Genomic DNA, 27,371 nt, shown 5'->3' on the forward strand with positions numbered 1-27,371 from the left:
GGTGTCGAGGAGTGAACTTGACAAGTTTTGTGCGTTGTGTTATAGTGTGAAAGAAATATTGAGGTGATGATGATTCATTTTTGCAAACAATTCTCGCAGTGAGCTCAACCCATGGGTGCAGATGCTAAAAATATGATCCGTGTAACGTAGGTGTAACTTTGCTCTTAGACCACATTTGGCTAGGAAGGGTGACTCAAAACAGAATATCAGGGCTATCGCTAGCGGCGGCGTGCACCACCTGTCCCATCGAAATTTCTTTTGTTTGTGTGTACATCGAGTTCCCGAAGCGCACTAGGTCATGATTTAATATGTGAGTATGTAGTAAAGCGCAGGCAGCCGAGCAAATCACAAAAGGGCCTATCCCATCGAGGTTTTCTTCGATAAGACTCATTACCGAGTCTATGCCTGCTGGGAGTCTATGCTATGCTTTGTCATACAATTTTTTTACATCCATGGTGAAAACGATACTACCAGAGGCAAGTTTAGTCGAAAACATGCCTTTAAAGGGAGTGTTCCACATTGATATGGGGTTTTGAACTGAAATAGTCATCTAAAATCCTGCCATTCCATAAGCCATGTGGTGATCGAAGCCAAGAACATAATTGTCGAGGCGTTCGTATCTGACGCTCGTGAGCGCGCTTTCCAAATCTAACAGTCGTCAGTTGGCTCTCATTAAATGTTATGCAATATATGGTGACGCAACCAGACCATGACGCATTGAGGAGCGTAGTTACTAAACAGAGAAATGTGCTGGCTACAGCAGTCCTTTCCACTCAAAAAGTATACTAAAAGTTAGAAGTGAGCTTGTTTCATTATATCTGATGCTTGCTTTACTATCTTCCAATGTAAAATATTTCCTTTAAGAAGGAAGGCAACGATCTTTTTCGGAGATTGAGTTCACAGTTTCTTTGATGATAGCGCATGTTTCAATTCCCAAACGTTGAGTAGGGTGAGGACGAATGGGCACGCTACGGTATGCATTGATGCCTTTCGTGGCTTTCTAATTTGTCTACCTTGTTTAAAACTACCAAACTTTTGCATTTGTCCGATGATTTGGGCTTTACGTTGAGGCTTTAATTGCCTTTTGGGTTAATTAAAATACAATAATCACCGTTTGGGCTTTTGATTACCTTAATTGGGTTACGTTTGGGCTTTAATTGCCTTTGATGTGCTGGAACAACTTGTTCTGAGCACCAGTATCATCAGTTTCTTTCCTGCTGTCCTTTTCTACCTTAACGAACTTTGCTGTAAGTTATCTGAATAAAGTCTTTGCGTGCGCTGGTGCTTTCGAAGGTTGGTAGGCCGCAGTATCCGCGAATGACGGTCGATGTTTTACGGTACTTATGATATCAATTGTTTAATCTTTCTTATGTGCCTTCACCGCAGGCCGTAGATATTTCTTCTGTTCCAGTTGCTCCCCCCCCCCCCCCACCCACCCACCCCTCTCTCTTGTCATGTCATTCCGTTCTATGCGCCGTGGTAATGCAAGGTTCGGGCCTTTTCTAGAAGCTTTACAATGTCGGCGTGAGGTTCTGTTGCATTAAGTTAAAAGTACGCACCTTTTCAAAATTGGGGAACTGTGTAATTTCATTTGCGTACTGCTTGTTCATGAGGTGTACGTCCTTTTCCTGCATCCTTCTTGCCCTGCGATGACGCCAGCGGTGCCCGCGCACTGTTTAGTTGGCCTAAGTGCTCCGACAGCTACGTTTTGTTACTTCGTTGGTCTCTGGCACCTTTCATCGTTATCAAAATACTCCGTAGTCGCACAGCCGGCAGGAAGGAAAGAAACACAGAGCCCGCCGTCACGTGGCCTCGCACATCAACCCAATGTGCAAAACCATGCATTGCACATGCAGCGAGTACAAACAGACTAATGAACCAATCAAAACAAACCACGCTATCACTACTATGGATCTCAACACAACGTAACGCGGATGGTTTAAGCGACATGTGCAGTCGCAAACAACTGTTTTGACATGCTCGCCATGGATCGATTTCAGACAAATAAGTCTGAATTCAATTCGTTTTCTCTTCTCATGTTGAAGCAATTACCCCACTGATGAAGATAGGCTATTCTACACACTGTTCGTTGACTGTAAGCCACTAAGCCAGAGCTGAGCACTTCATGATTTATCATCGCTGTTACCAATGCTGCCCACTCACCATTTTTGTGTCCGGCTGGCCCGCTTCATTAGCGCTTGAATCCTCCGAAAAGCTGGAGGTCTCAACACCAGGACTAGCCATTTCACGATACGACGGCGCCGTCTCCAAATGTCCATTACTCGCCGCTTTGGAATCCTTCTCACTCAATGCGCTTGCGGCGGAGTTAGCTGGAGAATTCTCCACGTCCAGCTCTCCAGAATTTTCTTACGATCGTGACACTGCTGGACACTTATGGAACGTCAAATCGTGCATGAAATCTAGGACAGGAAAATTGTTTATTGAATGCGCAGTTGCAGCACTTATTTTCGCATCATCGCAGTGGGACGATGGATAAACAACAGAACATTTAGTAAGCGTGCTCTAGTGCAACCTTCAAGCTTGACGTCAGTTTGACAACTCGGGATGACGTTCAGCTTACAGTAACCATGAACGTAATCCTACGCAGTTATTAATCGCAAAACATCGTGCACAGTGAAATGCTCGTAAACACGATTCGACTTAGACGTTACACGTGATTAAAGCCTGAGCTCATCGCCAAGTTAACACAAACTTCAGCGCGAGAAGCCTCGGGGATGCAAGCTGTAGAAAATACCCGCACATGTAAGAAAATAAGGGCGCCGTTTGGTGCTGTCTGGACATGCATCCGAGACCGACCAAGTCAGCTCGCTCCTGGTCACGGCTAAGACGACTCAGGTGATGACCGCGTGGGAAGTGCTCCGCGTCCACCCATCACATGAACCCATACAGGCTAGCCTTCCGACAGCTCTTCGACAAGCTCAAGTGCCTTCGCAATGGTACGAAGGGAGCCTGCTGCCGCTTCATCCCAATGCCTCTCACCAGCACCGTTAGCCGAAGGCCTACGGCGACTCTGGCGCTCGCCGCCGCGTTCCCACGCCCAAACCTGATGTGTGACCCGTGTGCCCAGAGTGACCCCCGACCCGCGAGACCCCGGCGCTGCTCAGCTGCGCTCCTCCACCGGCTCCGGTCGGCCCAGACCCTCCAGCGCCAGCTGGATCAGGCTCTCGGTGCTCAGACGCTCGTAGCCCGAGGCGGCCCGGTGCAGGGCGTTTAGGAACCGGAAGGCCGCCTGGCCGCCGTCCGTCTCCTGACACCGCTCCAGGGCGTCGTACACCAGGCGGCCCAGCGCGCGAGTCGAAATGTTCTGAAACGGGAGGAGCATGACGCCACTGGCAGAGAACACAGAACGACGTCACAGATGGGAGGTCTGAGGACTGTCGGTGTGCCGTCACTGGGGGGAGACAGCAGCCGACGTCACGGCTGAGGAGTCTATCGGGTATGGGCATGATGTCAGTGGCCGACGACACCGGCTGCCGCCACGGCTGTGGAGTCAGTCGGGTATGAACATGACGTCAGCGGCCGATGTTACGACTGACGAGTCTGATGGGTATGAGCATGACGTCAGTGGCCGACGTCGCCGGCTGACACCACGGCTGAGGAGTTTGATGGGTGTGTACATGACGTCAGCGGCCGACGTCACGGCTTAGAAACCTGATGGGTGTGAGCATGACGTCAGTGGACGACGTCACGGCTTAGGAGCCTGATGGGTATGAGCATGACGTCAGTGGCCGATGTCATGGCTGCGGAGTCTGATGAAAATGATCATGACATCAGTGACCGACGTCGCCGGCTGACACCACGGCTGAGGAGTTGAGGGTGTGTACATGACGTCAGCGGCCGATGTCATGGCTGCGGAGTCTGATGAAAATGATCATGACATCAGTGGCCGACGTCGCCGGCTGACGTTACGGCGAGCAGCCTGATGGGTATGAACATGACGTCAATGGAGACGTCACGGCTGAGGAGTTTAATGGGTATGAACATTAATGTCGGATGGCCGACGTCGCCGGCTGGCGTCACGGCTTAGGAGGTTGATAGGTATGATCATGACACCTGAAGAATATGTTGGGTACGATCATGACGTCAATGGCCGACGTCATGGCTGAGGAGTGTGATGGGTATGATCATGACATCAGTGGCCGGTGTCATGACTGAAGAATATGATGGGTACGATCATGACGTCAATGGCCGACGTCATGGCTGAGGAGTGTGATGGGTATGATCATGACATCAGTGGCCGACGTCATGGCTGAGGAATCTGATGGGTATGGGCGTGATGTCAGCGGCCGACGACACCGGCTGACGTCACGGCTCGGGAGCCTCTTGGGTGTCGGCGAGGTCGACAACGATTTTGCGACAGAAGGCTGCTATCTACGATAAGGAAATCGATGTTCAATTTATTGTGCGTTTGGGTGTCATCACTCCGAAATGGGGACGTGACGAACTGCTCGCGTAGACGCCACAAAACAGCGTCGAAATTTGTCCAGTTATATAAGTAGTAATAAAATCGTTGCCAGCATCAGCTTTGACAAACTTTGGTGATTGCCATATCAATTCGAAGTCTGGTCTCCCGAGCGTGTCCGCCGCGCTAAAAATGAAATGGCACTGGCAAATTCAGAAGTAAAAATGTTTCGAGATGAACGAAGCCCCAGAGAAAAATGCATTGATAATCTGATGGACGGAGACTGATTTAGGCGCGCCCTCACCACGTGTCGGAGATTCCGTAAGACGTCCAGCACACTGTTGGCCCGCTCCTGAAGAAGCAGGAGCGGCTGCTGCTCCTGCTCCAGGTGCTGAATATCGCTGGCCATCAGCTGGCAGTCCTCTTGTCGCTGCGTGACCTCCTGCATTAGCTGGCGGCGCTCCTGAGGAGACATCGGCAATACTCAGCATTGCTGAGTTGATTTAAGCCTGCCGGGTGCTGCTGAGGAAAAGACTGCCGGTATTGCTGGAAGACAACGGACAGTCAGCACTGCTGACGTGATACCACAGGCAGTCAGAAGCCCTGAGCAGCAACCAGGGATAGTTAGGGCCCATGAACAGTCGCCAGAGGCAGGCTTCTCTGCCAGGGATACGTGTGATTTGGGTCCAGAAATGTCTGAACCGGGTTAGGCAGTGTGCAGGAACTGGTGTAGGCAGGGAATGGATGGAGCACGTTTACGTGCAGCAAACAACTTCCACACCGATTGGCAGCGAGGGAAAAGACCAGGGTCAAGACGAGCCTATATTTTGTCTGCCACTCCAGACGAACTGCCTAAACTGTTGCTCCGCCCCCACCGCCTCAAGCACCTGCTCCCACTCCTGTTCGGCGTCCAGGAACTGCTGACGCAGCCACTGCACTTGCTCCTCCAGCCGGATGAGAGCGTCGTGCTCCTCCTCCGTGGCAGACGAAGAGGCAGCTCGCGTCGGCGTCTCCGCTGACTCTCTGCCAAGAGAAAAGGAGCTCCGTCGTGATAGGAGCACCGAAGAGGAGCTCCGTCATGAGAGGACCTCTGCCGACCTCTCTGTTAGAAGAGGTGAACCTCTCGTCCGGCTAGGAGCGGAGGGCACCTGAGGGACTCCCTGTTAGAGGAGGTGGATCTCTCGCCCGACCAGGAGCGGAGGGCATCTGAGGGACTCCCTGTTAGAAGGGGTGGACTCTCGCCCGGCCAGGAGCGGAGGGCATCTGAGGAACTCCCTGTTAGAAGGGGTGGACTCTCGCCCGGCCAGGAGCGGAGGGCATCTGAGGGACTCCCCGTCAGGGTAGGAGGACTCCTGATGAAATCCACCAAGTCAGAGGAGGATCTCTGAGAGGCTTCCTCTCAGTGAAGACCTCTGATAAACCTCTGCCAGAAGACAGGTTTATTTGTTTAAGGGAGGTTTAAGAAATAACTTGATTTGCTTTCAGACATTCTGTCTGACAAGCTGGCGATGTTTAAGCACGTATTTTGTTGTGAGAGTTTCTGAGGTGGGTCAACGCGTGACAACCGTGAGGTGGGCCCAGTGGCAACCGTCAACAAATAAAATGCATAAGCCACCAAATAGCGACATTCTCCCCGTGTAAAGGGCACTGTAACGAGCATTTTTGGAGAACTCATAGCAAGGAGGACACTTTCAAATCTGTTTAAATACCTAATGATAAGTCATACGCGTGCTAGCGGAGTGAGCTCTCCTCGGCGTGATGATAACTCCAGACGTGGGGTGATGTTTAGTGGTCTTCAGCAAGTTTTTTCTATAAACAACGCCATTTCTTTAGATGACATCCGCACCAGCTGCCACTGACCAGCAGTGCTAGCGCAGGAGCTCCGAGAGCAGCCAATGGGAGCAGCCATTACGTACCTGTGCCACCCACGCGGTCGAATTTACGAATTTATTTGCAGCCGTACTTAGTATACCCGTGGGAAACCTTGCATAACTTTGCGCGTGAGATAGCTGCCTGATTGGGTTGCTGTGTGGAAAGCGCGCACAGTCTCAGTCTATCAGCGAGAGGACGATTGGCTCTAAAGGGCTCCGGTGAGAGCCAGAGTAGTATTCATCCGATCGCTCACGCAGATGTGAACTAAAATGTTTGTTCAGAATTACGTGTAAAATGTTACCCCGTAACAAGCACTGTGATTGCTACGAAGTTACAGTCAGTAAAACCTTGCAGTTCCAGACATCCAGACTGCGCCCCACGCGTTCCTCTCACCAGTGCACCGAGTGTTGGTTCTGTTTTGCCGCGATCCAGCACTGTTCAGTGAGAATTTCTTTTTGAAATCTCGATAAGCTTTGACTGCCCCAAGTTGGGCTAACAACTGACAGCTGCTCTGAGGTCCCGGTACGAGACCACACGGGAAATCAACAGCTTTTCAAAAGCATTTCAGGTGTACACAAGTTGTCACACTACGAAGCAAAACAAAAATATGTTTACTACTGGGGACTTGGAAACTTTGTTAGTACTCGCGTTATTGTCACTTTCAGCGCATTTACAACTAGATGTTATGCACCAAGAATAGCACAACTTATTTTGCTAGTTGAGACTGGAGCTGTGCGCGAATTCGCACATCATGACAGTGTGGATTTTCTGAGGTTTGCTCGTATAACGTCCAAAGTGTATTACTATTTTGATCGGTGAAAGCCTGAGAGATAAACACACGACACGCGGTCCGGTCAGCATCATTTTGAACAGAGAACTCTCTGAGAGCCAGCCTGGTTTACGTCAAATTGCGGATTTCCATTAGCAATTATCACCGCGGCCAAGGGCCCAGTTTAGCAATGTTTAGCAGTTTAGCAATGTTAGCAAAGAACTTGGATTATTTTGTCTCGATCCTCCGCCATAGACCCAATGCCAAATTTCTGGCAGTGGGAATCGGTTTTCTTGGCATTGATCTCCACATCCATCATTGGTGTATTCTCTTTGTTTGAACGCTTATCAGTTTTCTCAGCGAAAGCGAGTAGGGCTGATGTTCAGCAGATCAATCCGCCGAACACACCGCGTCCCAACGCTTATACCATTATAGGTATTGGGACGTTATAGGAAAGAAATTAAACTTGACATGCCTTTTTCAGGCATATCAGACATTAGCGCCAATGGTTCAGTATGTGAGTACCGACAAATATTGGTAATAGATACCCCACCAAAGCCGTTGGAATATCTAACCATACGGCCTAGTACTATGTACATTTGAGCAACCAAACAGGTAGAACAACGCTCTTAGTCAGTTTTTTTTTTTGGCCGATCGCGAACGTTTCCCGCTGCAGATGTTTAGGATGGACTTCCTACGTCTCTGTTGCAAAAATGGTATATCAAGGCCACGCAAGAAGCATTTATTTTCCTTATCACCCACAGCCGTACTCATGGCATCTAAAGGCTTGGTGCCTTAATAGTACCGGGGGTGAGCTGGTTACCTTCACCGCGGTTAAGTGAGGTAGAAAAGGTAGAAGCTGACCCTGGCGGCTGTGCAGTGAGATACGCTGGGCAATCGTCGCGGCGCCAGTCACCTGAGCGGTGAGCGTGCAGGGTCGGTGACGTCATCGGCGACCGCGACCGGTGATGACGTCATCCGGTCATGTCCGGGTGGGGTGCGGCCGTCAGCCTCCGCTGCGGCGGCACTCCCCGGATCGGTTTCGGCCGCGGCTCTGGCTTCGACTCCGACTCCGGCTTCGGTTTCGGCTCCCGTTCCAGCAGTGGTTCGGCCAATGTCGTCTGCCGCAAAGTTCGACAGTAAATTAGCCACGGCACTTCTTTTGATTGGTCGTAGCTCGATGCCCGGCGTGGGCGCCGGTGAACTTGGTCCATTCAGGTGGCGTTAGCTCGGGACTGAGGCGTCTGCCAGACGGGTCCGCCACTTCCGTCTGCAGGCAAACAGACATGCCCGGCCACACGTGGAGAGGAAATGGGTGGATCGCTCCGCATTGTATGGGCTTAATCCCATGAAAAGTTCTCAGTCAAGGATTTGGCACGGCATGCTCAGACGCATGGTCTGAACGGTGACGTTTGACCAAAATCGATTTGACAGTCATAACGAATTCAGCCATCATGGCCATGTAATTTCGTGAGCGTCTTGTTCACAGCCCTGCGAGCTGTTTAAACCCGGACATTGCAGACCCGCGGGCTCGAAAGTGACAGCTCTGCACTGCACTACAGGAGCTGGCGCATACATCATTAAAAATGCATCGTATAGTACAACGCAACGACGGTTTTCACATTGTCTCGTGTGGACCATTGATCAGGCGGCCGGAGCTCAGTACCCTGGCATCATCAGCAGCCGACACTTACGTATCGTGTCGTCTGCCGCGTATAACAGCTGTCACGCATGCTGCTCAGTAACCGTGCTCGTAATTCTCCCGTGCTGTTCAGTTACCGTGCTCGTAATTTTCCCAGAATATGTGCCCACCCCAACTCGTTAACCATTTCATGTGCTCATAGGTTTAGCCAATCCGTGAATTTATCTGGGTTGAATAGTTGATTTTCTGGAACACTCGAGTTTATATGGTCAATTGGAATCTCAAGCTGGTCATCTCGTTGGATACTTGGCACTGTTGGTTGGTTGAATTCGCTGGAATGAGCTATTCAGTTGGTTGCATGCCTTGGTTTGTTGTGGTTGGGTCCTTGAGATGTCTGTAGGCTGAGGAAATTTTCTGCATTAAGCTCTGGACTTTACGTGGCTTGCTATGTTATTCATTTACCTGTTGTATTTTCGTCAGTCCTATTGGTAATGTTTGTGCATTTCATCGTCGATTTTAACATCCGCTATGTACACCATAGTAATTAATATCGACTGATTTTTTGGCAACATATTCGGTTTATGCGTTGATTAACCGACCGATGAATTGATTAGTGGATGCCGAATGTCACCCCTTGAAATCAGTCCGGTACACACTATGGATGCGTTTACACATATCCCTAACTGGAATTGCCACATCTAACACATCAAATGCCACCTACATTTACAAACTCTGTGACACGTTTGCACGCATGAACAGACTTGTCAGATGTGAGCGCATATGTCAAAGACCACTTCTAACCCGAAGTGCAAACAGCTGTCCAGTTCGAGTGCCGTCAACATATTTCTTTGTGAGGTATGTTCACATTAACTGTTCAAGTGACTTTACCTATGGAGTCCTCGTTAAGCAGAGGACGCCGTGTGTGCAGATGATAGTGATTCCGCTGCCCAGGTGGTCTAGGCCGTGGAATAATGTTGTGCTATCCCGTTAGCTCAATAGAGCCGAGGACGGCGGAAGCAGCGGGCAGGGACAGCGCAAGAGGCCCGATCTTTTGGGAAAATGAGCATTGACTCTGGTGTTCCATGGAAAGAACGAGGTGACATCACACCATCCCACCTCTATCGTATCCAAGAACCACTCATCAAAGGTTAGAGCTGGGCATTTTGATCGTGCATTGCAAGGCCACGACAATGCCGCCAATTGTAAAAGCTTCCTCTTCTTGTCTGGAAAATTTCAGGTGAGGGTCGAGTCGAAGTGAGACTTCAGTTTAAGTGGGTGCCGAATTACAGTACGCCGCGCAGTAATCAGGCCTGCCAGTCGCCGCGACGCTAGAGCGGCGTACAGACAACTGCTCCGCAGCGACGGCACACCTGCCCACGCGTGGGCGCACCGGTCAGCGTCCTCAAATGAGGACGTCGGCCAGATCCCACCGCCGTCTGCATGTGAGTGCCGGAGCTGCTCCGGCCAGCGTGATTGGCCCCCGGTTCTCACCTGAGCTGGCCTCCGTGCCGGGGTTCTCACCCGAGCTGGTCTCCGTGCCTGGGTTGTGGGGTCGAGTCTCCTCGTGCTCGCTCTCCGAGGTTGAGTAGAGGCCGCTGTCCACGTGGGAGAGTGCGCGTGGCTGGCTGCCAGACCTGTGGATACGGCCCGGCATAAAACTTTCCAAACTTCCGTTGCAGGTTTTGAACTTCGAACTCCAACACGTGGCGTTGCATGACAAGTGGTATTCCTAGAGCATTGGATGTTTCGTTCATTTTCGCTAGGCAAGGGTTCTTATATATTCCTGTTCCTCCGAACCACCTCCCTGACATCCGGGCTGTTTCTCAGTCAACCGAATGGATAGCAGGTGGGGCGGTACATTCAGTCGAGCCGTCAGGCCCTCGCTCGTATGGTCGTAAGCTACACAACAAATGTGATACACTAAACGGTCCGTCAAAAAAGGCCTCCCGTCACTGGCATGGCAACTTTCATCTTGCCAGAGTTCTCTTCTTACGCTGCAAAAGTCCGGAAAGTTTTGGTCCTAAAACGGGCCCATTGGAAGGCAAGGACTACCTGGGTGATGGGCACTTCATTATGACGGTGCCCTGGCTCGAAAGCTTTACGGCCGAAGACAAAGCCGGGAAGTGGCAGTAGTTCAGGTGCGCTGGATTAGCTATGATTGAAAGAACTGAATTTTTAACTCTCCTCGTCGCAGGAAACACAGAATTGGAACCCGTTTTAGAAAGCCAAATCTTTTTAATTCTGTTCATCACCACACACAATTCACACAGCCCTGGGAGAGGTAAAATTGAACTTTGATTTGCGATGATGAGCAAATTCCTCTTACTGGGATCAAGCGTGACCGCCTCTGAGAGCCTCAGGGTATTACCAAAAACATACGACCGTGAGGGGAGCCAGACCTGAGCACATAATCACGCTGGCCTCCTTCGACAGAAAGGCCGAGAGCCTCCCATCAGCCCCTCGCAGAGGTGGTGGTGAACTGCAGCATTCAAGGGACGCGAGTCCCGTCCAGCTATTCGGCTGATGGATGTAGTGCTGGGGTTCTATCCAGGAGGATGTTTAAGCTTTACTGCCAGTCTTGAACTAAAATGGGACGATTTCGCCCAGAAGCCTAACGATACCGTTATTGTAGAGTCAATGTGAGCTATCCATTTGCATGTTTTATGGTCAATATCCTTAAGAAACCAAAGCTCTCCATTAATTGTGAACAATGCAAGTTAAGGATAATTTAAGAATCCGTGCAATGTGATAGCACCGTGACCCGTGCAGTCCAGTGGCCGGTCAGCTCTTCTCACTGAAATTGTTAAAAGGCGTGAGGAAGAAGCATTTAACCTGCACGTGCAGTGCTTATTTAGAGCGCCTTGCCATATCCAAGTCCTGGCCGCAGCCAAGCGCAGAGCAAATAGGCATGGTGACACGGTTTCGCTAGACTTGGGTTCCATAGCTGCACGATCAGCGTGTAGAAGCATGCAGAGCTAAACGAATCATTCAACTGGGCAAACACCCCTGGATGAGCCCTAAAGCAAAGATCGCGGTCAGCTACAGATCCGGCTCTATGCACGTCAGCGTCCAGTTTCAACCTATCGCGTTTGGGCGCTCGAAGCTTCCTGAGGAATCACTGCAGGAGGCCAGCCAAATGACCCGCGACGGGGATGTTGCGGGTAGCGCTGTGTGGGCTGTCGCCATATCGCTTCTGCTTCATGTTGATCGGACGACAGCCCCCATCACTAGTGTTGCAGACTGGACCCGATGCAAACCGCCCACCGGTGGTTCAGCGTAACCGACTCTCTCGAGACCATCTCACCGGAATATCGTGTTTGAGGGTTCGGAGGATGCCGCCCGTCATCGGACGTCTGTGCTGGCCGTGGCGGGGCTTGAGGGTCGTTTTTAGCCAGGTGGCCCCAATCGAAGTGAGCGCAGGGTAGATTATTTGCGCACGTCACTGCTGTCAGCACAGTACGAGCTTCACGACGATGCGGCAGCGAGCGCGCATTGCCTCTGATCACGCTTCTTAGTAGGTGTAGTTGGGCCCAACGCCCGCGCAGGTCGACGTGCTGCCGTTCGGTGCCATTAGACCCCACGTGGCCAGTACTCTGACAGCGTCGGCTGCAGCTCGGCTGCTCATTGTTGGCGAGAGGACGACTGCGTCGCCAGATGTTGGCATCCGTATGATTCAGCCCACGGTCCAATATTGGCCTTCTGGAGCTCCACCTGGAGCCGTGCAGGCCGGCGCCACCGCTGCCAGCGTCTGGTATTGACCCCGGAACCTGCCATCTGGGCCAGCTTCAATAATCCAGAGCCGCGCTTCGGTACGGCGTTTGCCGCCCATCCATCGGTCATGAGTCGGGCAGGCTCGATGTCTACGGCGCCGAACTTCTCGACTCGGGCGCGGCAATATCCTGCCGTCTGTGGGGAGGCGATGCACTCTGTTGGGGGCGGCTGACAGAGTTCCCCGACTGGCTGTGACCGCGGCAGTCAAGAGGCAGCCGAGCACGCTAACCGCGGCAGTTGAGAGGAAGCCGAGCACACCAGGCCGCTGAAGGCCGCGGACTGCGGCGGGTGGGCGGGTTGACCACGCCACGCATCCGGGTACCACAGCGGAAAGGTCCTGGTAACTGTGTAAGCTTGCTCTTCAGGCCCGCTGCCGGCTTCGGACTAGTTTATTCATCAGAGCTTGGATAGTTCGGATGCTCTGTTTCTTAATGGTTTCAATGAATGCACAATGGTGTTGGGTATTACGACAGCGAAGCGGTGGGCACAAGCGGTGCCTTGGACTTCAGTGGATTCTGGTAATATTGCACACTATTAGCGCTATAAAAAAGATTCATGTCGCATGAGATGACCTGAACAACTCAACGGCCGGGTCTACTTCGTTATATGATGTTGGCCGATACAAATATGCCTGCAGTGATCTTTTGATCAGACCTCTAACGCTGTGAGTTCTTGGCTGTGTTGACTTTTGCATAGCTAACCTGCAATGTTGTTTCAAAACAGAAGAAAGTCTATGGTGGAAGTAAGGACATATTGCAGCACATGAAAATAACACTAATTAATCATCATACGATTTATAAACCTTCGCCAGACAGAAACACCATCTCTCGTTGCTCGCAAGAGTCCTTCCTGGTTACTCGCTCCAGAAAACAAATACTGCTGAGGGGCTTTGTCGTCTGTGCTCTCCGAGACCATGGCGGACTGTCTGAATCCCTCCACAGTCAGACGTGATGGTGTTGGCGGGCGCGCCAGCACTGACCTGCGCTTCAGCAACGTCTCTAGCTCGTAGACGCGTTTCTCCAGGGCCGGCACCTGACCCGCCGTGACCTCCAGCTCCTTGACACGACACACAGCGGTCACCAGCAGGTGGCGGGTCTGGGTCAGCTCCACCAGCAGCTTCCGTCTGCGAAGAAATCAAAGAGGCACCGTCAGCTGACCGTCTGAGCTCGCCGGAATCACAGCAAGCGGTGTTTTCTTTTGGGGGATCAGAGTTATGCACCGCCAGGCTGTCAGACGCTGTTTGTTTTTGATAAACCGGCGCGTTGGAATCGCACCACTTGACGAGTGACTCAGGTGCTGCCCGGCTGCTAAAACTGGGTCATAAAAAGCGCCCCGTCATCCGCCTTTGTGGCTGGCAGTTTATTGGAAGCGAACCAAACGGTAATCAATTAACTGCGTCCATAAAACAGGCCGAGATTGGTCTGGGCCGGAAGGCTGTCCGACGCGGCATGGACGAGGCCAGGGAGCGGCCGTGCAGTGTAGGGCGGACCTCAGCAGCACTGGGCTCACGCCCAGCAACCTGGCACGCAACATCCAGCGCTGCGAGGGGGGCTAGTTTTGGTTGGCATTGAGCGAATGCTTTCAGGGTTGGCTGCCGGCGAGGTGCTACCATGTGTCTAATCCGGCCAGAATTACAGCCATCAGGCGAACTCTAGCGAGGTCACTGTCTCGCCACGGCTCGCATCGTTTCAGCTCGCAGCGCCGACGAGTCCACTGACCGCGCCCGCTTGTCATTCACATGTGGCACCCAGTCGGCCACATCCATCACGTGTGGGGGAGGGGGGGGGGGGGGGCTGCGTGGCAAGGTTAGTAGAACGTTGGCCCGCGACCCCGTTCGCCGTCGCCGGCTGGAGGCAGGCCATCTCCGTCTCCTGCACAACCGACGCGAAGGCTGGTGGCTTTAGGCGACCAGGGAAGTCTAGTGGTCTGCAAAATATCCGAAATATCATGCGTGCCCATTGCATGAGACCTTCAACCATTCTGGTATGTCACATAACTGATTTGGCAGCCCTTCTCCGCCGAGCGACGCGCCCCGACTATTTGCGTCCGTCGCGTGAGCTGGCGTTGCATCATCGCACCGTCCCTTGTGCCACCTGACTGGAACTCAGATCACCCAGCTCGGCCAACTAACGCTTCTTCACCGCGTGACAGGACGCCGCTGGTGTTTCCAGTCCAATGGCCTCCATTCACCACTGCTCGGTTGTTAGGATGAAGTCAGCGCGCGCTGCCGTCCGCGCGGTGAGTCACTTTCGAAGGGGTCGTTACTGGGAGCGGTGGCAATGACCAACCCGTTAGCGCCTGATGAGCCTGCGGCCCCCGGACGCTATCTGGCAGACCTTTCCGTGACCTGACCACGCCTGACGGCGCTGTGCAGGCCTGCCAGCACAACCAGACTGTGGCAGCACAGTGCAGCGACACTGTCATCCGCCCATGGAATGCGCGTGTAATTCACTAAAAGATCAAATGGATGTCGCAGTAATTCGACAGATAAGTTGTGGTCACGGAATGCGACGCGCGAGCTCCAGAGTCGGAATTACGACGTGAATATATGTGCATATGTCTCAAAAATAAATTGCGATTCGGTGCTGAACGCTGGGTGCAAACTCTCAGATAGCGTAGTGAACGGAAGTCGACTTTTTACAGATTCAGTCTTAACCTTTTTACTGTATGGATTTCTTGGAGCAGCGCCCACGCTAATCAGGACTTGTATCAGCGCTGCCTCCACCATCCGATCTTAAAATGTCCGGTGAGCGGCAGAATCCTGCGGCGAAAGTTAAACGTGCCGCCATGTTCGGCACGGTCTGTCCTGCACCCTGACGTCAGTCGGCCCATAGCGCACCCGCCACCGGCTGCAGAATATCCTGATCAAGCGCCAATAATGAGCGCCTGAAGCGATTCAAACCACTGCACACGCTCTATAACAAACCAAGCGATCGGAGCAGACGGAAAGATGGCGTGCCAAATGGCGGCCGGCCAAATAACCGCGTAAAAAATGATTCAGCGGGTTGGTGAATGGTAAAGTGGTGACGTGTAAAAAGATGTGCCAACGCACAACGCCTAATTCCGCCAGAACCGTCCGCCCTAGACCGCTCTGGATGACCAACTCACGCCATGTCCAGTCACGAAGCGTTCTATTTCACCTTACCAGTTTCCTGTCAACCTAAACAAGCTGAGATTGTCTGCGACTGTGATGCAAGCAGGATACCAAACCACTGGCGGACGGACGCAGCACCAACAATTCTCAGACACCATCATGGACTCACGTGGCATTCTTCAGAAAGCGTCGAAGCGCATGGACAAAACTCTTATTATCCTCCACGCGCAAGACAAGATAAAAAAGGCATAACTTCCCGGACCGGTTCTAGAAAGCGCACTACACTGATTGGGCCCAAGTTTCCACAGGTGGTGCACATCTGACGACTGAACTGCGTCTTCAGACTGAACCGCGTCTTCAGAATCCGTCAACGTCGCGATACCAGCCAGTTGCTTCACGGCATCCTTCGGGACCACCGAACTCCTGCAAACTTTGATCACCGGCTGCATCAGCTGTGATATACGTCCCTGCTTTCATCCCGGACTTCCCTCGCTGATCTAAAGGTCAAGCCCCAGCTCAGGGCAGCATCCAGAGACACAACGCCCAGCGCCTGCGGTGCGATCAGCAATGTTCCGTGCGAAGTCCCGCGCCCCACGTCAATGAAAGGTCCGCACGATGGCAGCCCGGACAGGTGGGGCTTTCTAGCAGGATTACAGAGGGGCACCACTGGTCCCGTCTCCACGGCCACCTGCGCTGAGGCCGGTCCCGAGCGCGAAGTCGGGACGGCACGGGACGAAGGACGGGACGAGGCCGGGACCGCACGGGACGAGGGAAGGGACGGAGCCGGGACCGCAAGGGAGGAGGGACGGGACGGGACCGGGGTGGCATGGCACAATGGACAGGACGGGACCGGGACGGCACAAGGGACGTGATGGGACCGAGTTGGCACGGCACGAGGGATGGGACGGGGTCGAGGTGGCACGGCACGATGGACAGGACGAGGCCGGGACGGCACGAGGGACGGGACGGAGCCGAGGTGGCACGGGACGAGGGGCGAAACCTGCTCCACTGGGTGGCGGCGAAGTGATCGCGCGATCGACCGCTGGCCGTGGAGGGCGGCGGCGCCGGCTCCTCCTAAGCGTCTCGTAAATGACACTTTTACTGCAACAATTTGTCAAGGTCCTCCTTTTACGTGGGCTAAAATGAAGGAATTCTTTACCAGATTAGTTTCTACAGGTTTCTCATCAGAGACATTGTGGCCTCTCCATGGACCAGCAGGCACCCATGAACTTCGCAGGCTTCTGACTTGCCGTGTCTATGACCCGTGAGAGTTGGAGATAGCTGCCGGTGAACCCAGTTAGGCATGCTCAGAGCAGTCCCGAACGATGCCGTTTTAGCGGAGCGATGCTGTATGCACCTCACCGCGAGTTGTAGCCAGCAATATTCGTCTCCATGGATGTAACTCACACATCCACCCTCTGTGCAAGCTTCCCAGTACAGCCCAGAGTTCTTCGTGGATCTCGGACATCTGTAACTCATTTCAGAAAAGTTTGTTACTACGGGTACTATAGATGCTCTCAATGGCTGGGCTTAGTGGTTAGGGAACGGCTGGGCTCAGGATTCAACTATGATTGTTCCCTTCCACGCTACTAAAGTTGAAATGGGCCTCGGAGGCTGCAGATTTCTGCTGGCATCATGCGAGCCTATATTAATCGAGCTGGGATAGAGCACTGTTTACCAGCAGCATTACTGAACGTATTTTGGAACTGAAATCGTAAAAGCATTACTACATTACCAATCAGGGACTGAATGCAAAAAAGCACAGCCATTTATATGGCTCTCGTTGATTTCCCTGTCTCACCACGGACTCTGTGTTTGTGTCTGTACATACCACTCACGCACAATTTTTGATCCCACATATATATGCATGGTATTGTTTCATTGGGCAGTGGATGAACGTATTTATATGTATGCTTTGTATCGCCTTCGGATGTTAAGCGAAAGGTTCCGCATTGGAATATGTTGAAGCAAGCATCAGATAGGATGAAGTAAGCTCACTTATAACTAATGACGAATTTTTAGTGGAAAGGACTGCTGCAGACAACACCTTCTCTTTATAGTAAATATGCTTGTCAGTACGCCATTACTTGATTACGTCACCGCACCGTGTACACCATTTTTGAAAACCAGCGGACGGTCATTTTATCTCGAAATCGTGCTCACAAACACTAGATATGGATGGCTCAGCAATTGCATTTTTCTTGGCCCTGCTCGCTGCATGACTAATGAAAACGCAAGATTTGAATGGCATTATGACGCCATCATGGCTGCCTGGGTGACCTTGAAATAGTCTCCTCGACATCGTCTGCACATGTTCACGGGCGTGTAGCACAGACACCAGAAGGGTCTCGGTCTTGAGAAGGGCAGAGCTGTGAACTGCATCGAATGATCTTCAAGTTGGCTACTTCAGCTCAAATGCCCTATGCAAATGCAAAACACTCACTATGGCTGCGCTGCGCAAGGCGAACCGGGGAAAATTTTAGGTGTGGCCCATCGAACCAGAAGACCAAGTGTATCAGTATTCTTCTACAAATGTTATGGCAGCGCTTCACTCCACAAAGATGGATACACTGCGGCGCTATAACTCACAGTCATTCGTCTTTTTTAGGCGATGGACATCCTCACGACAAAATATTGCATTTTGAGACGGATTATCAGCATTTGTATTTCAAAACAACAAAATGGCAAATTACATTTCGTTGGTCAGGGAAAGACGCAGCCACCGTCGAGCTCCGCGGAGAACAGATTATTCAAGGACTGGCATTCCTCACCCAGGTTTCCAAACCATTCCACTCATTCTTATAAGCTATCTTACAGGGTATCTTTAACCCATGATACTATTTTCCTAATCATGACGGGTACAGTAACAGCCACCAAAATGTGTGAATATACAGGCTTTCGAATGCAAAGCCAAAAAGCAGGATGAGCAAGGTAAAGCTGGGACTGAACGGAGTAGGTTGAAAATTGGTAAACATTGAAGAAGGTAGGTTAAAAGGGCACTAAACGGAGCTTGCTATGTAAGCCTGCTCCTAATATCCAAAGATTTCCCCAGGAGCTCGGAATACTAAGCAGATGGGCTATGTTATCAAGTCAGCTTACGCTAGCGTATCACGAAATCGCTCTGGGAGGAGCTTAGTGACCTAGTTAAAAGGGCCAAACAGGCTTGAGGGCCTGGGCGAAATCGTGCTTTCAAGGGAAGTAATGAAGCATATGAATGATAATTGCATGCTCTAGCTCTCGATAGAATTGGTATCCTCCCAGTCGTCTATTCGAGTCAACAGGTAAACAGGGCATCCGTATCGAATATCCGCGGCGTGCCCGACGATCTAGAATGCGCGCGAAGATATGGTCTCGATCAAACCACTCAACAGGACCGTGCCATGATTGTTTCCTCCCTTTAAACTTCAGATCAAAGCCCATCTGAGCCAAGCTCAGAATTGACTAGCCTTGCGGATGTAGACAAGTTTCTTCTCAACTGATCTCTGTGTTGTACCATCACCCCAATGCCACAAATACTTGTCCCGCCCGAAAACTGTCTCCAAGGGTGATAAATTGTTATTGCCGTTTTAAGACGCAAACAGATCCTTGTCACGTTTAACAGCGATTATTTGATCTATTCCAATCAAAGGATCTCCAAACTTTCACCTCTATCACAATGGCCTCGAGCATGCGGATAAATGACATCGTGATCTGATATCGAAAACATCTGACACTATGTTCGCTCCCAATGCCTTCATCTCGCGCCGCGTGGGGTCTGCAGAGCAAGGAATGGCGACAAAGAAGGAGTTACGTGTGAATGAAAGCCCTCATGCATCACATAGATCGGCAACAGCATGAGACAATGCACTAGCTTGCCGCACAGGCGTTGTCGCTCGGCTACCACGCCAACGTCTTAGTGAGCTTGTTCCGAGTCACCAATCTGCTCCTTCCACGCGATGGTCCCTGCTATTTCCGGAAGTGCCGTCATGATCCACCCGTTGAGCCGCATGACATGAATCTTGATACCGACTACCGCGTTTGTGGTAAATGCGGCAGTGCTTTGCATAGGGCCATCCAGCGTTGTCCGTTTAGTCCGGGTCTCGGCGTCGGCGGGCGTAACGACTTCCGAACCACGAGCCATCGCTGCAACATGCTATAGGCATCCGCAATGATGACCTGATGCCCGCATCGAATGGTTCCACCTTACCAACCCGCCTGCGCTGGTCCCAGCACAACTGGACGCAGCCCCTGCTCTAAATTAACACGGTAACATACAATGACGATACACAGCCCGCGCACAATTTCGTCATCACCGATCAAAATCAAAGACACACTGTAACACACGGAACTCCCGTCTACACGGTATGATCTGCTCGGTGCAGTACGCAGAGAAGTGCCGGCGCTGTCACGTTGATATAATGCTTGTACCAGGAGCGAAGATCACCATCAAGTTGTTACATTCGCTTTGACCATAGCTGACGTCTTTCGTGACGCACGTACGTGTGACAGACTTATTTGCTGCGTCTGCGCGTACGTGTGGGAATAGGGCCGTCCGCGCGCACGCCATCAATTTAAGGGGCCATACAGGGCTCGGCAGTCATCAAAAGATCGGTTGAAATGGAGCCTATGAGACTTTTGGTGAGGTAACGCCTGTCCGTCTCTTTTTGCGTCGCTCTTATTTGGCAGCAGTCACTCTGGCACGCCGGCTATTCACGGGCCGTAAATTACACCTGGCGTTTTCGCTAGTTCCCACCCGCGCGCATCGCGCTCCTGACTTCCCACCCGACCTCCGTGCGCGCTGGCAAGTGGCGTCGAGCCGTCACTGCGCGCGAGCGGGCTCGCCGGCGGCTCTGATGAGGCGCGGTCCGGCCCGATCCGTCCCGGCTGAGGTCCCCGAAGCCCCCCGGGACCGTCATCGACCACTCCCGCGCTGCCGGAGGCGCCGGCCGAATCGCGTCCGCCCTCCCACGGGAGGTGTCGGTGCGGCGGGAGCACGGCGAGACGGAGCAGAGCGCGCCGGTGGCGCGCCGGCACGGCACAACGGACAGGCGCCGCGGAAATGGGCATTACGCTCATGCAGGGAAAAGTCAACGCATAAGGAATTATTTGGAGCTAGTCGATCCATTGCGGCTTGCGTTGTGCCTCGCTGGGCGACGGCTATTCGCAACAGCGCATCGAGCGAGGTGGTAGGCACTCTTCGCCATCCTGCCTCAAAATGCAGCCACAGAATAAAAACCGCCAATGGCCTAGCAACTATAGAATCTAATTGTGTTTGGTTTGATACAATCAGATAAGCCCGTGACTTGAAGGTTAGGCCAACCACGACAGTGAAAAAAAGCAGACAAATGATAGCTTTAAGAAGCAGAGAACGGGATTTTCAGCAAAATAGCGGCTCAAATATGTCGTGGGCAAACAAGTATCAAAAATTGATCTAAGACCACTTTGAAAAAAGTCAGTCAGACCAGCCAGTGTCTTTGGGTATTTACTTCTCTATTGATGTGGCTTAGGTTATTGACCTACAGTGATGACCTATGCCGATATCAGCTTGATGTCGTACCCAAACGTCCAAAGACATAATTTACTGCTGCCGAATGGCGAAACCGACTTTATCGTTAAAACGAGATGGAAGTCTTTAGGAATGACGCCATAGCTCAGCGACATGACTTACCAGAATTGATACTCCCCAAAACCTGTGCAAAGGATGCGCCATGTACTATATATATGCCCATGTTGACAGCGCCGTCCATTTGACAATATGACGAGATTCTGGAAAGACAGCCCTGGGGAGTTGGGGTCCACCACGACCTCGTCTGGCGACGGATTCTAACCAAGTCAAGTGCGGTACAGAAAATGAGCGTTCAGTTCACCAGCCGTTAATGCGTTTACACGTCTCAATACAGTAAATGAGTTCGGCATACGTTTAGAGCAGTAACACGGTGGCACAGTGGCATTCAGCAACGGTGCCAAAACCAATTCAGACTGCTGTTATTCAATAATCAACTGAACTCGCGCGCATAATCAAACGAAATGCCATGTCCATCAGACTACGTTGCTTCAGACATGAAAAGGCACTCCGTCCAGACTTGATGAGGATCGTGCGTGGTAGCATGAATGTTACATGACGTTTCATGTGCATGTATGAAGTTTTGTTTTGTGCGAGTATCTTATAATCGAATGCAAAAGGATATCGTTTTTATGTCATGTTTCAGTTGACGCAACTTATGAAGCCAATGAAATAGTAGATGAGATCACAGAAAACACAATTTCCAGCTCATTTCAGACCACGTGCTGTTGGGCAAAGCCGAGAAAACAGATCGGTGGAAGTAATTTAGTTTTAATGGAATGTCAGCCGCAGACCTTATTTGTGCCAGCAAAGCAACAAAAGTCAAATAAGCGGCACCAAATTCGCCTGCGAACAAATTCGATCGTTCACCCAATGCTACTCGGAATAGAAAGTACTTCACACCGCAACGCATCTGATATTGCCCTCACACATTATGAATGCTTTGAAATGGTAAAAACGTGATAAACGATGGCCGGTGTTCTTGACCTGAGCTCGCAGCGTTTTGTGAGATCTGGTATGGGATAGAGGAGGCAGCACGGCCAGTGCCCGTCCCTGCGTGAAGCCGCAACACAAGCTCCACAGATTTTCACGACTTCACAACGGCATATGGTTGTCCCGAGCTGTTGGATTAGCACCCAGAACATACTCCTAGACTAGCAGGTCTTACCTGTGACATCAGGGGCGCAGCCAGTCTTGCTAACGGGAAGGGGGGGGGGGGTACAGAATTACCAAACGACCTCCTTATGGTGAATGGACCCCGTGCAAAAATAACCCTATTTGGCCCATCTGATTTCGATGGGCCACAATTTTCTTCTTTGTGTTTATTTCGTGTCCTTTAACTAGACCATACGCCCGAAGGCTACCAAAAGATATCATTGCATTTGAATTTGGAGTCAGTAAACTGATACACTGAGCATGAAATGGATGCATGGAAAAAACTACCACCGCACTTCATTTGACGATGTTTCAGTGAACCCTTTCTAAGCCAAAAGCACTCAGAGGCCTTGCTAAATTTGTATGGGTGGTACAGATATTGAAGACCCGTAAACGTAGGCTGTAGATCGAAACGCGGACAAAGATTGGTATCAACAAAACCATCCCATATTCGGCTGGGAATTTTCCAATTTCATTCAACAACGACAAGTAAGTACGCTGTTAAACATGGTTTTGAATACGCGCGCTCGCAAGCCTTCGAAATTAAAATCCCGACGCCCGTCGTTGCAGTCTCACTCGACTGTGAGGCGTCGGCCCCGTGGCCAACACTAGACAGCGGCCAGTGAGCGGACAAGAATGATGATGCATGTCAAAGACGCTCTTGTAAACGCTTAGGAAATAAATTCCTGGCCGTTTAAAAGGTAGCCCAGGCGTATGCTTTGCCAATACGATTTCTAGATCGATATTAGAAACGGATTAGCGTTTTAGCACCCCGAACTAGGGCTAGAATCTGGCGTCGGAACTGAAGGAGTAAAGCTATACGCTTTATTTTTCGTGTTGCTGTAACTGCTAAACCATTCAGAGTATGCTCTCAACAGCATGCAAGTAAAATATATGCCCCATTCAAAGCTTTAAAGAGCACAAATTGATTTTGGAAGTCTTCCTTCGGTGGCATTATTTCCAGACGGTCGTCCCCGCGCGCCCGACACCCGCCGCCTGGTTTGAACTGCAGCGGCCAATGCCGTTCGGTTGTACTGAAACTGCAAACCCGGCAATAGGTGTTCTCGCCCCTAATGTTGCGAGCGCGCAGACTCAAAACTGTTTACGTCATTTGCTACACTAGTCGATTCTGGAAAAGGATGGACATCTTCAGGCAAGCAAGGGTAAATCTTTTATCATTTCAAACTTCCTTTCGGTCCACTCGATTGAAAGCCTATGAGACCCCTACCTTTCCAGTCAAGGGGTCCCCCATAGGTAGAAAGAACACGCGGGCATATTACCGATCCCGGTCAGGGGCTGCAGTACCATCCCGTCCCAGCGTGGAGTGACTGCCAGCTGTCATTTTGGCCACGGGAGGGCGCCGGGTCCCCTGGTCGCTATGGAAGTCCATAGAGGGATACATCAATCATTGGCCCCTGCCTGACGCCGTAGGCCCTCCGACCCGGGCATTTGACCCCAGGTCGACGCAGGTACCCTATTGAAGCCATAAGATATTTAATTGTTTGAAGTATATTCATAAGAGGTCCAATTAATTGACCAAGAGACTCCAGGTCGGGTTTGACGGCTCCTTGCCTGAAAACAGGGTGGAGGCCCCTCGTTCGGTACTGGGACCCGTCACTAACGCAGGGCCCTCCCGTTATCTTATTGTGGACTCTCGCCACAGGTAAACAGGGTGGAGGCCCCTCGTTCGGTACTGGGACCCGTCACTAACGCAGGGCCCCTCCCGTTATCTTATTGTGGACTCCCGCCATACTGGACCCGTCACTAACGCAGGGCCCTCCCGCTATCTTATTGTGGACTCTCGCCATAGGTAAACAGGGTGGAGGCCCCTCGTTCGGTACTGGGACCCGTCACTAACGCAGGGCCCTCCCGCTATCTTATTGTGGACTCTCGCCATACTGGGACCCGTCACTAACGCAGGGCCCTCCCGTTATCTTATTGTGGACTCTCGCCATAGGTTTACATCTATCCTTTCTTTGTTAGAGGGCCACGACCAACGCATTAGCCTCTCTGACATTCGGGGTCCCGTCCCTCTGCCGGTTCAGTGAATACTTCTCTGGCCGACTCGGATCCCCTTCCGAGACAGGAACCCGTTAGCCACTACGGGCCCCGAAACGACACAGGGGTCCCTCGTGTTTCAGGGGCCCCGAGCAGTGCAAAGTGCGGGCTCCGGCCCTGGGCAGTGGGCTCCCAGCGTTCACACGGACACGGAGCCAACTGTTCGGTGGTGGTGGTCTTTGGCCGAAATAGAAGCCGGCATTGTCTCAGCGTGTCCCCATTCGGTGCAAGAGGCCCTCTGGCTGGCATTTGAAGCTCAGCTCATAGAGCCGGTGTCCTTAATGTGACCTTTAGGCCTTTTGGGCCCTTCCACTATAAAATCGGGCAATTGATCGCTGGTCCTGAGGGACACTTGGAGCCCTCTTCGGGCGCCCTCGACCACTTCGCCTGACGGACTCGGGGACCATTACCAATAAAGGATCCCTGCTAGGCACTGTGGGCTGCTGGCCAGCACAGGGCGCCCCTCATTGACTCAGGAGCCCGACCATTGTGATTCGCGGGTTCCGGCCTTATTCCTGCATGAGAAATAAACAGGCCCGCAGGCCTAAGCCGACGCAGCCGATAATTTGGTGCTGGTGGTGCCTGATTACCAAAGAGGGCTTTATCGACTCAGGAGAGCCCCAATCGGCGCAAAGGGCCTTAGACTGGCATTTTAGGGCCCGGCCCTGCGGACCGGAACCCTTAATACGTTCTTTGGCCAACGCCCTGGGCCCTTAAATCAGGCCCAGAACAAGCCCTTAAATCGGCCCTTACATTATATTTACAATGCATTTAATTGGCCGATGCCATAATCTAAATCGTGTCCTAAATGGCCCGTAGGACAATGTAGGCCCAAGAAGAGGCACGTGTCCCTGTGCTACCTCCCCTGCCTGCGCCACTATGTGACAGCGACCGGCTCTGGTGTCCGGCTGGTTGCCCTGACCTGGACTGATGGAGGTTGCGCAGCGCGGTGCGGCCCTCCTCCAGCGCCGTCTGCCGCTCAGCCAGCTGGGCTCGAGTCCAGTCCAGCTGGTGGTCGGCGCGCCCGTGCGCCAGCCGCTCCATCTCCAGCTGGTGCTGGCTCGCCTGCAGCTCGCTCTGCAGCAGCTTCACCTCATCCCGCGTCCTGGCGTGCACACCGGGCATCACTGTGTGAAGGCACGCACTCCAGGTCACACAGGCGCCACTGCGTTAGCAGGGTGTCACCGTATGCACCGGGCGTCGCTCCTCAGGCAGCGTGCTCAATCGTGCACACCAGGCGTTACCGCTTATATCAGGACTCACTGGACAAAGCGCACCCTGAGGTGCATACGGTGGCACCCTGCTCAAAGTGGGCTGCTGGACACACACCGACACCATCTGCTGGGCATGTAAAACGGACCTTGCTGGATACACAGACCTCGCTGTATAGTCTTGCCATGCTGCACACATCAGCTATCACCGTTTGTGCTGGACGGGCGCTGTACACACCGGACCTTACTGTACCCACCGGATTTTATTGTATATACCGGAGATGCTGTATATACAGATATCGTTGCAGGTAAGAGGCTTCACCAGTCCTCAGCGCATGTGCATTAGAACTTACTGCGTACGCCATGTCTCACTGAAATTTATCGGGAGTTACTGCATACACCGGGCCTTACTAAATACACCGGCACCATCGTATCTACCGGATATCATTACACGCACACGTTCTCATTGCATACCCGAGCCGCTGCTGTACGTACCGTCGTACCCGTACACAGTACACATGAATCACATCTGCAAATACGTGTCATCACGCCCACACAAGTCATTCACGGGCACGGCAGCCCGGACTGCGCACACCAGTCCGCACTGCACACACCAGTCCTTACTTCACACAGCAGTCCACACTGCACACACCAGTCCTTACTTCACACACCAACCCGCACTGCACACACCAGTCCTTACTTCACACACCAGTCCGTACTGCACACACCAGTCCACACTGCACACACCAGTCCTCACTGTACACACCAGTCCGCACTGCACACACCATTCCGCACTGCACGCACCAGTCCACACTGCACACACCAGTTCGCACTGCACACACCAGTCCACACTGTACACACCAGTTCGCACTGTACACACCAGTCCACACTGCACACACCAGTCCGCACTGCACACACCAGCTCGCACAGCACACACCAGTCCACACTGTACACACCAGTTCGCACTGCACACACCAGTCCACACTGCACAAACCAGTTCGTGCTGCACACACCAGTCCACACTGCACACCAGTCCTTACTATACACTAGTCCACACTGCACACATCACCCGTCACTGTACACACCGCTCTTAAGAGCAATTAATGGCAACAAGAGTGAGTTATGTGCACTGCATGTTTAAACTAATTGCGTGCATTATCACCGTTCGGTAATCAGACAAGACATGAAAGCATTGAGTATCTTTCACCCCCTCTCCATCTCCACGCGTCTCACTACCTTTGCAGGTTGTGACAGTGTACCAAACGAGAAAGTGGTCGCAAGGGACGGCAATATCTTGATACTGTGCTGCATGTGTCGGGAAGCTGGAGAAAAGGCAACCTTTCTTTCCAGCTATTAAAATAATCAGTCGCATCCATTTGTTTAATAAACGTCTGAGGATGAGGAAAGGGACAAAGCAAAAGGTAGCAGGGCCAAATAAATGGTGTCAGCAAATGTTACAGCGCTGATTGCTGACATTATATCACAAGCCACTTTCTCGTTTGACAATTTCCACTTCGGAAACTCGCATTTGACGTGAAACGTACTGCGAAAAACCAGGCTGGTGAGAAAGCAAAAGAGACGGAGGGAACTTCCTCTTAATAAAAAGGCGACCATTGTGATGTAATGTAATGCATGCGTCATGTGATGCAAAAAAGGTCGAACAAAGCACTCTTGAGCCCCTCGCGTCTCCCTAGAATGCCCCTTCTCCAACACGACACCACATGCGCCGCTCAGGAGCATCAGCGGTCGACCATCTGCGTCGGTCACTGGCGTGACATGGAACGGTGACCTGGCGGCGACATGGCCGACGCCATGGTCTTCCCGCGTCCCTGGA

At 52.0% G+C, this 27,371-nt stretch overlaps 1 protein-coding gene across 1 annotated transcript; it reads right to left on the reverse strand.

Annotated features, from left to right (window-relative positions):
* Positions 1–2,419: 2,419 nt before the first annotated feature.
* LOC119113282 (EF-hand and coiled-coil domain-containing protein 1) lies at positions 2,420–25,437 on the reverse strand (the record flags this gene model as incomplete). The annotated part of the gene is given in 7 exon segments (XM_037237643.1): positions 2,420–3,325; positions 4,728–4,886; positions 5,311–5,446; positions 7,981–8,185; positions 10,198–10,340; positions 13,457–13,600; positions 25,249–25,437. Coding segments are annotated over 7 exon segments (1,180 nt in total), but the record flags the coding sequence as incomplete, so codon positions are not given.
* Positions 25,438–27,371: the final 1,934 nt, after the last annotated feature.

The sequence above is a fragment of the Pollicipes pollicipes genome, unplaced genomic scaffold, assembly GCF_011947565.3.
Source record: "Pollicipes pollicipes isolate AB1234 unplaced genomic scaffold, Ppol_2.1 Scaffold_7261;HRSCAF=8764_pilon_pilon_pilon, whole genome shotgun sequence".
In the NCBI taxonomy this organism is placed as follows: Eukaryota; Metazoa; Arthropoda; class Thecostraca; order Pollicipedomorpha; family Pollicipedidae; genus Pollicipes; species Pollicipes pollicipes.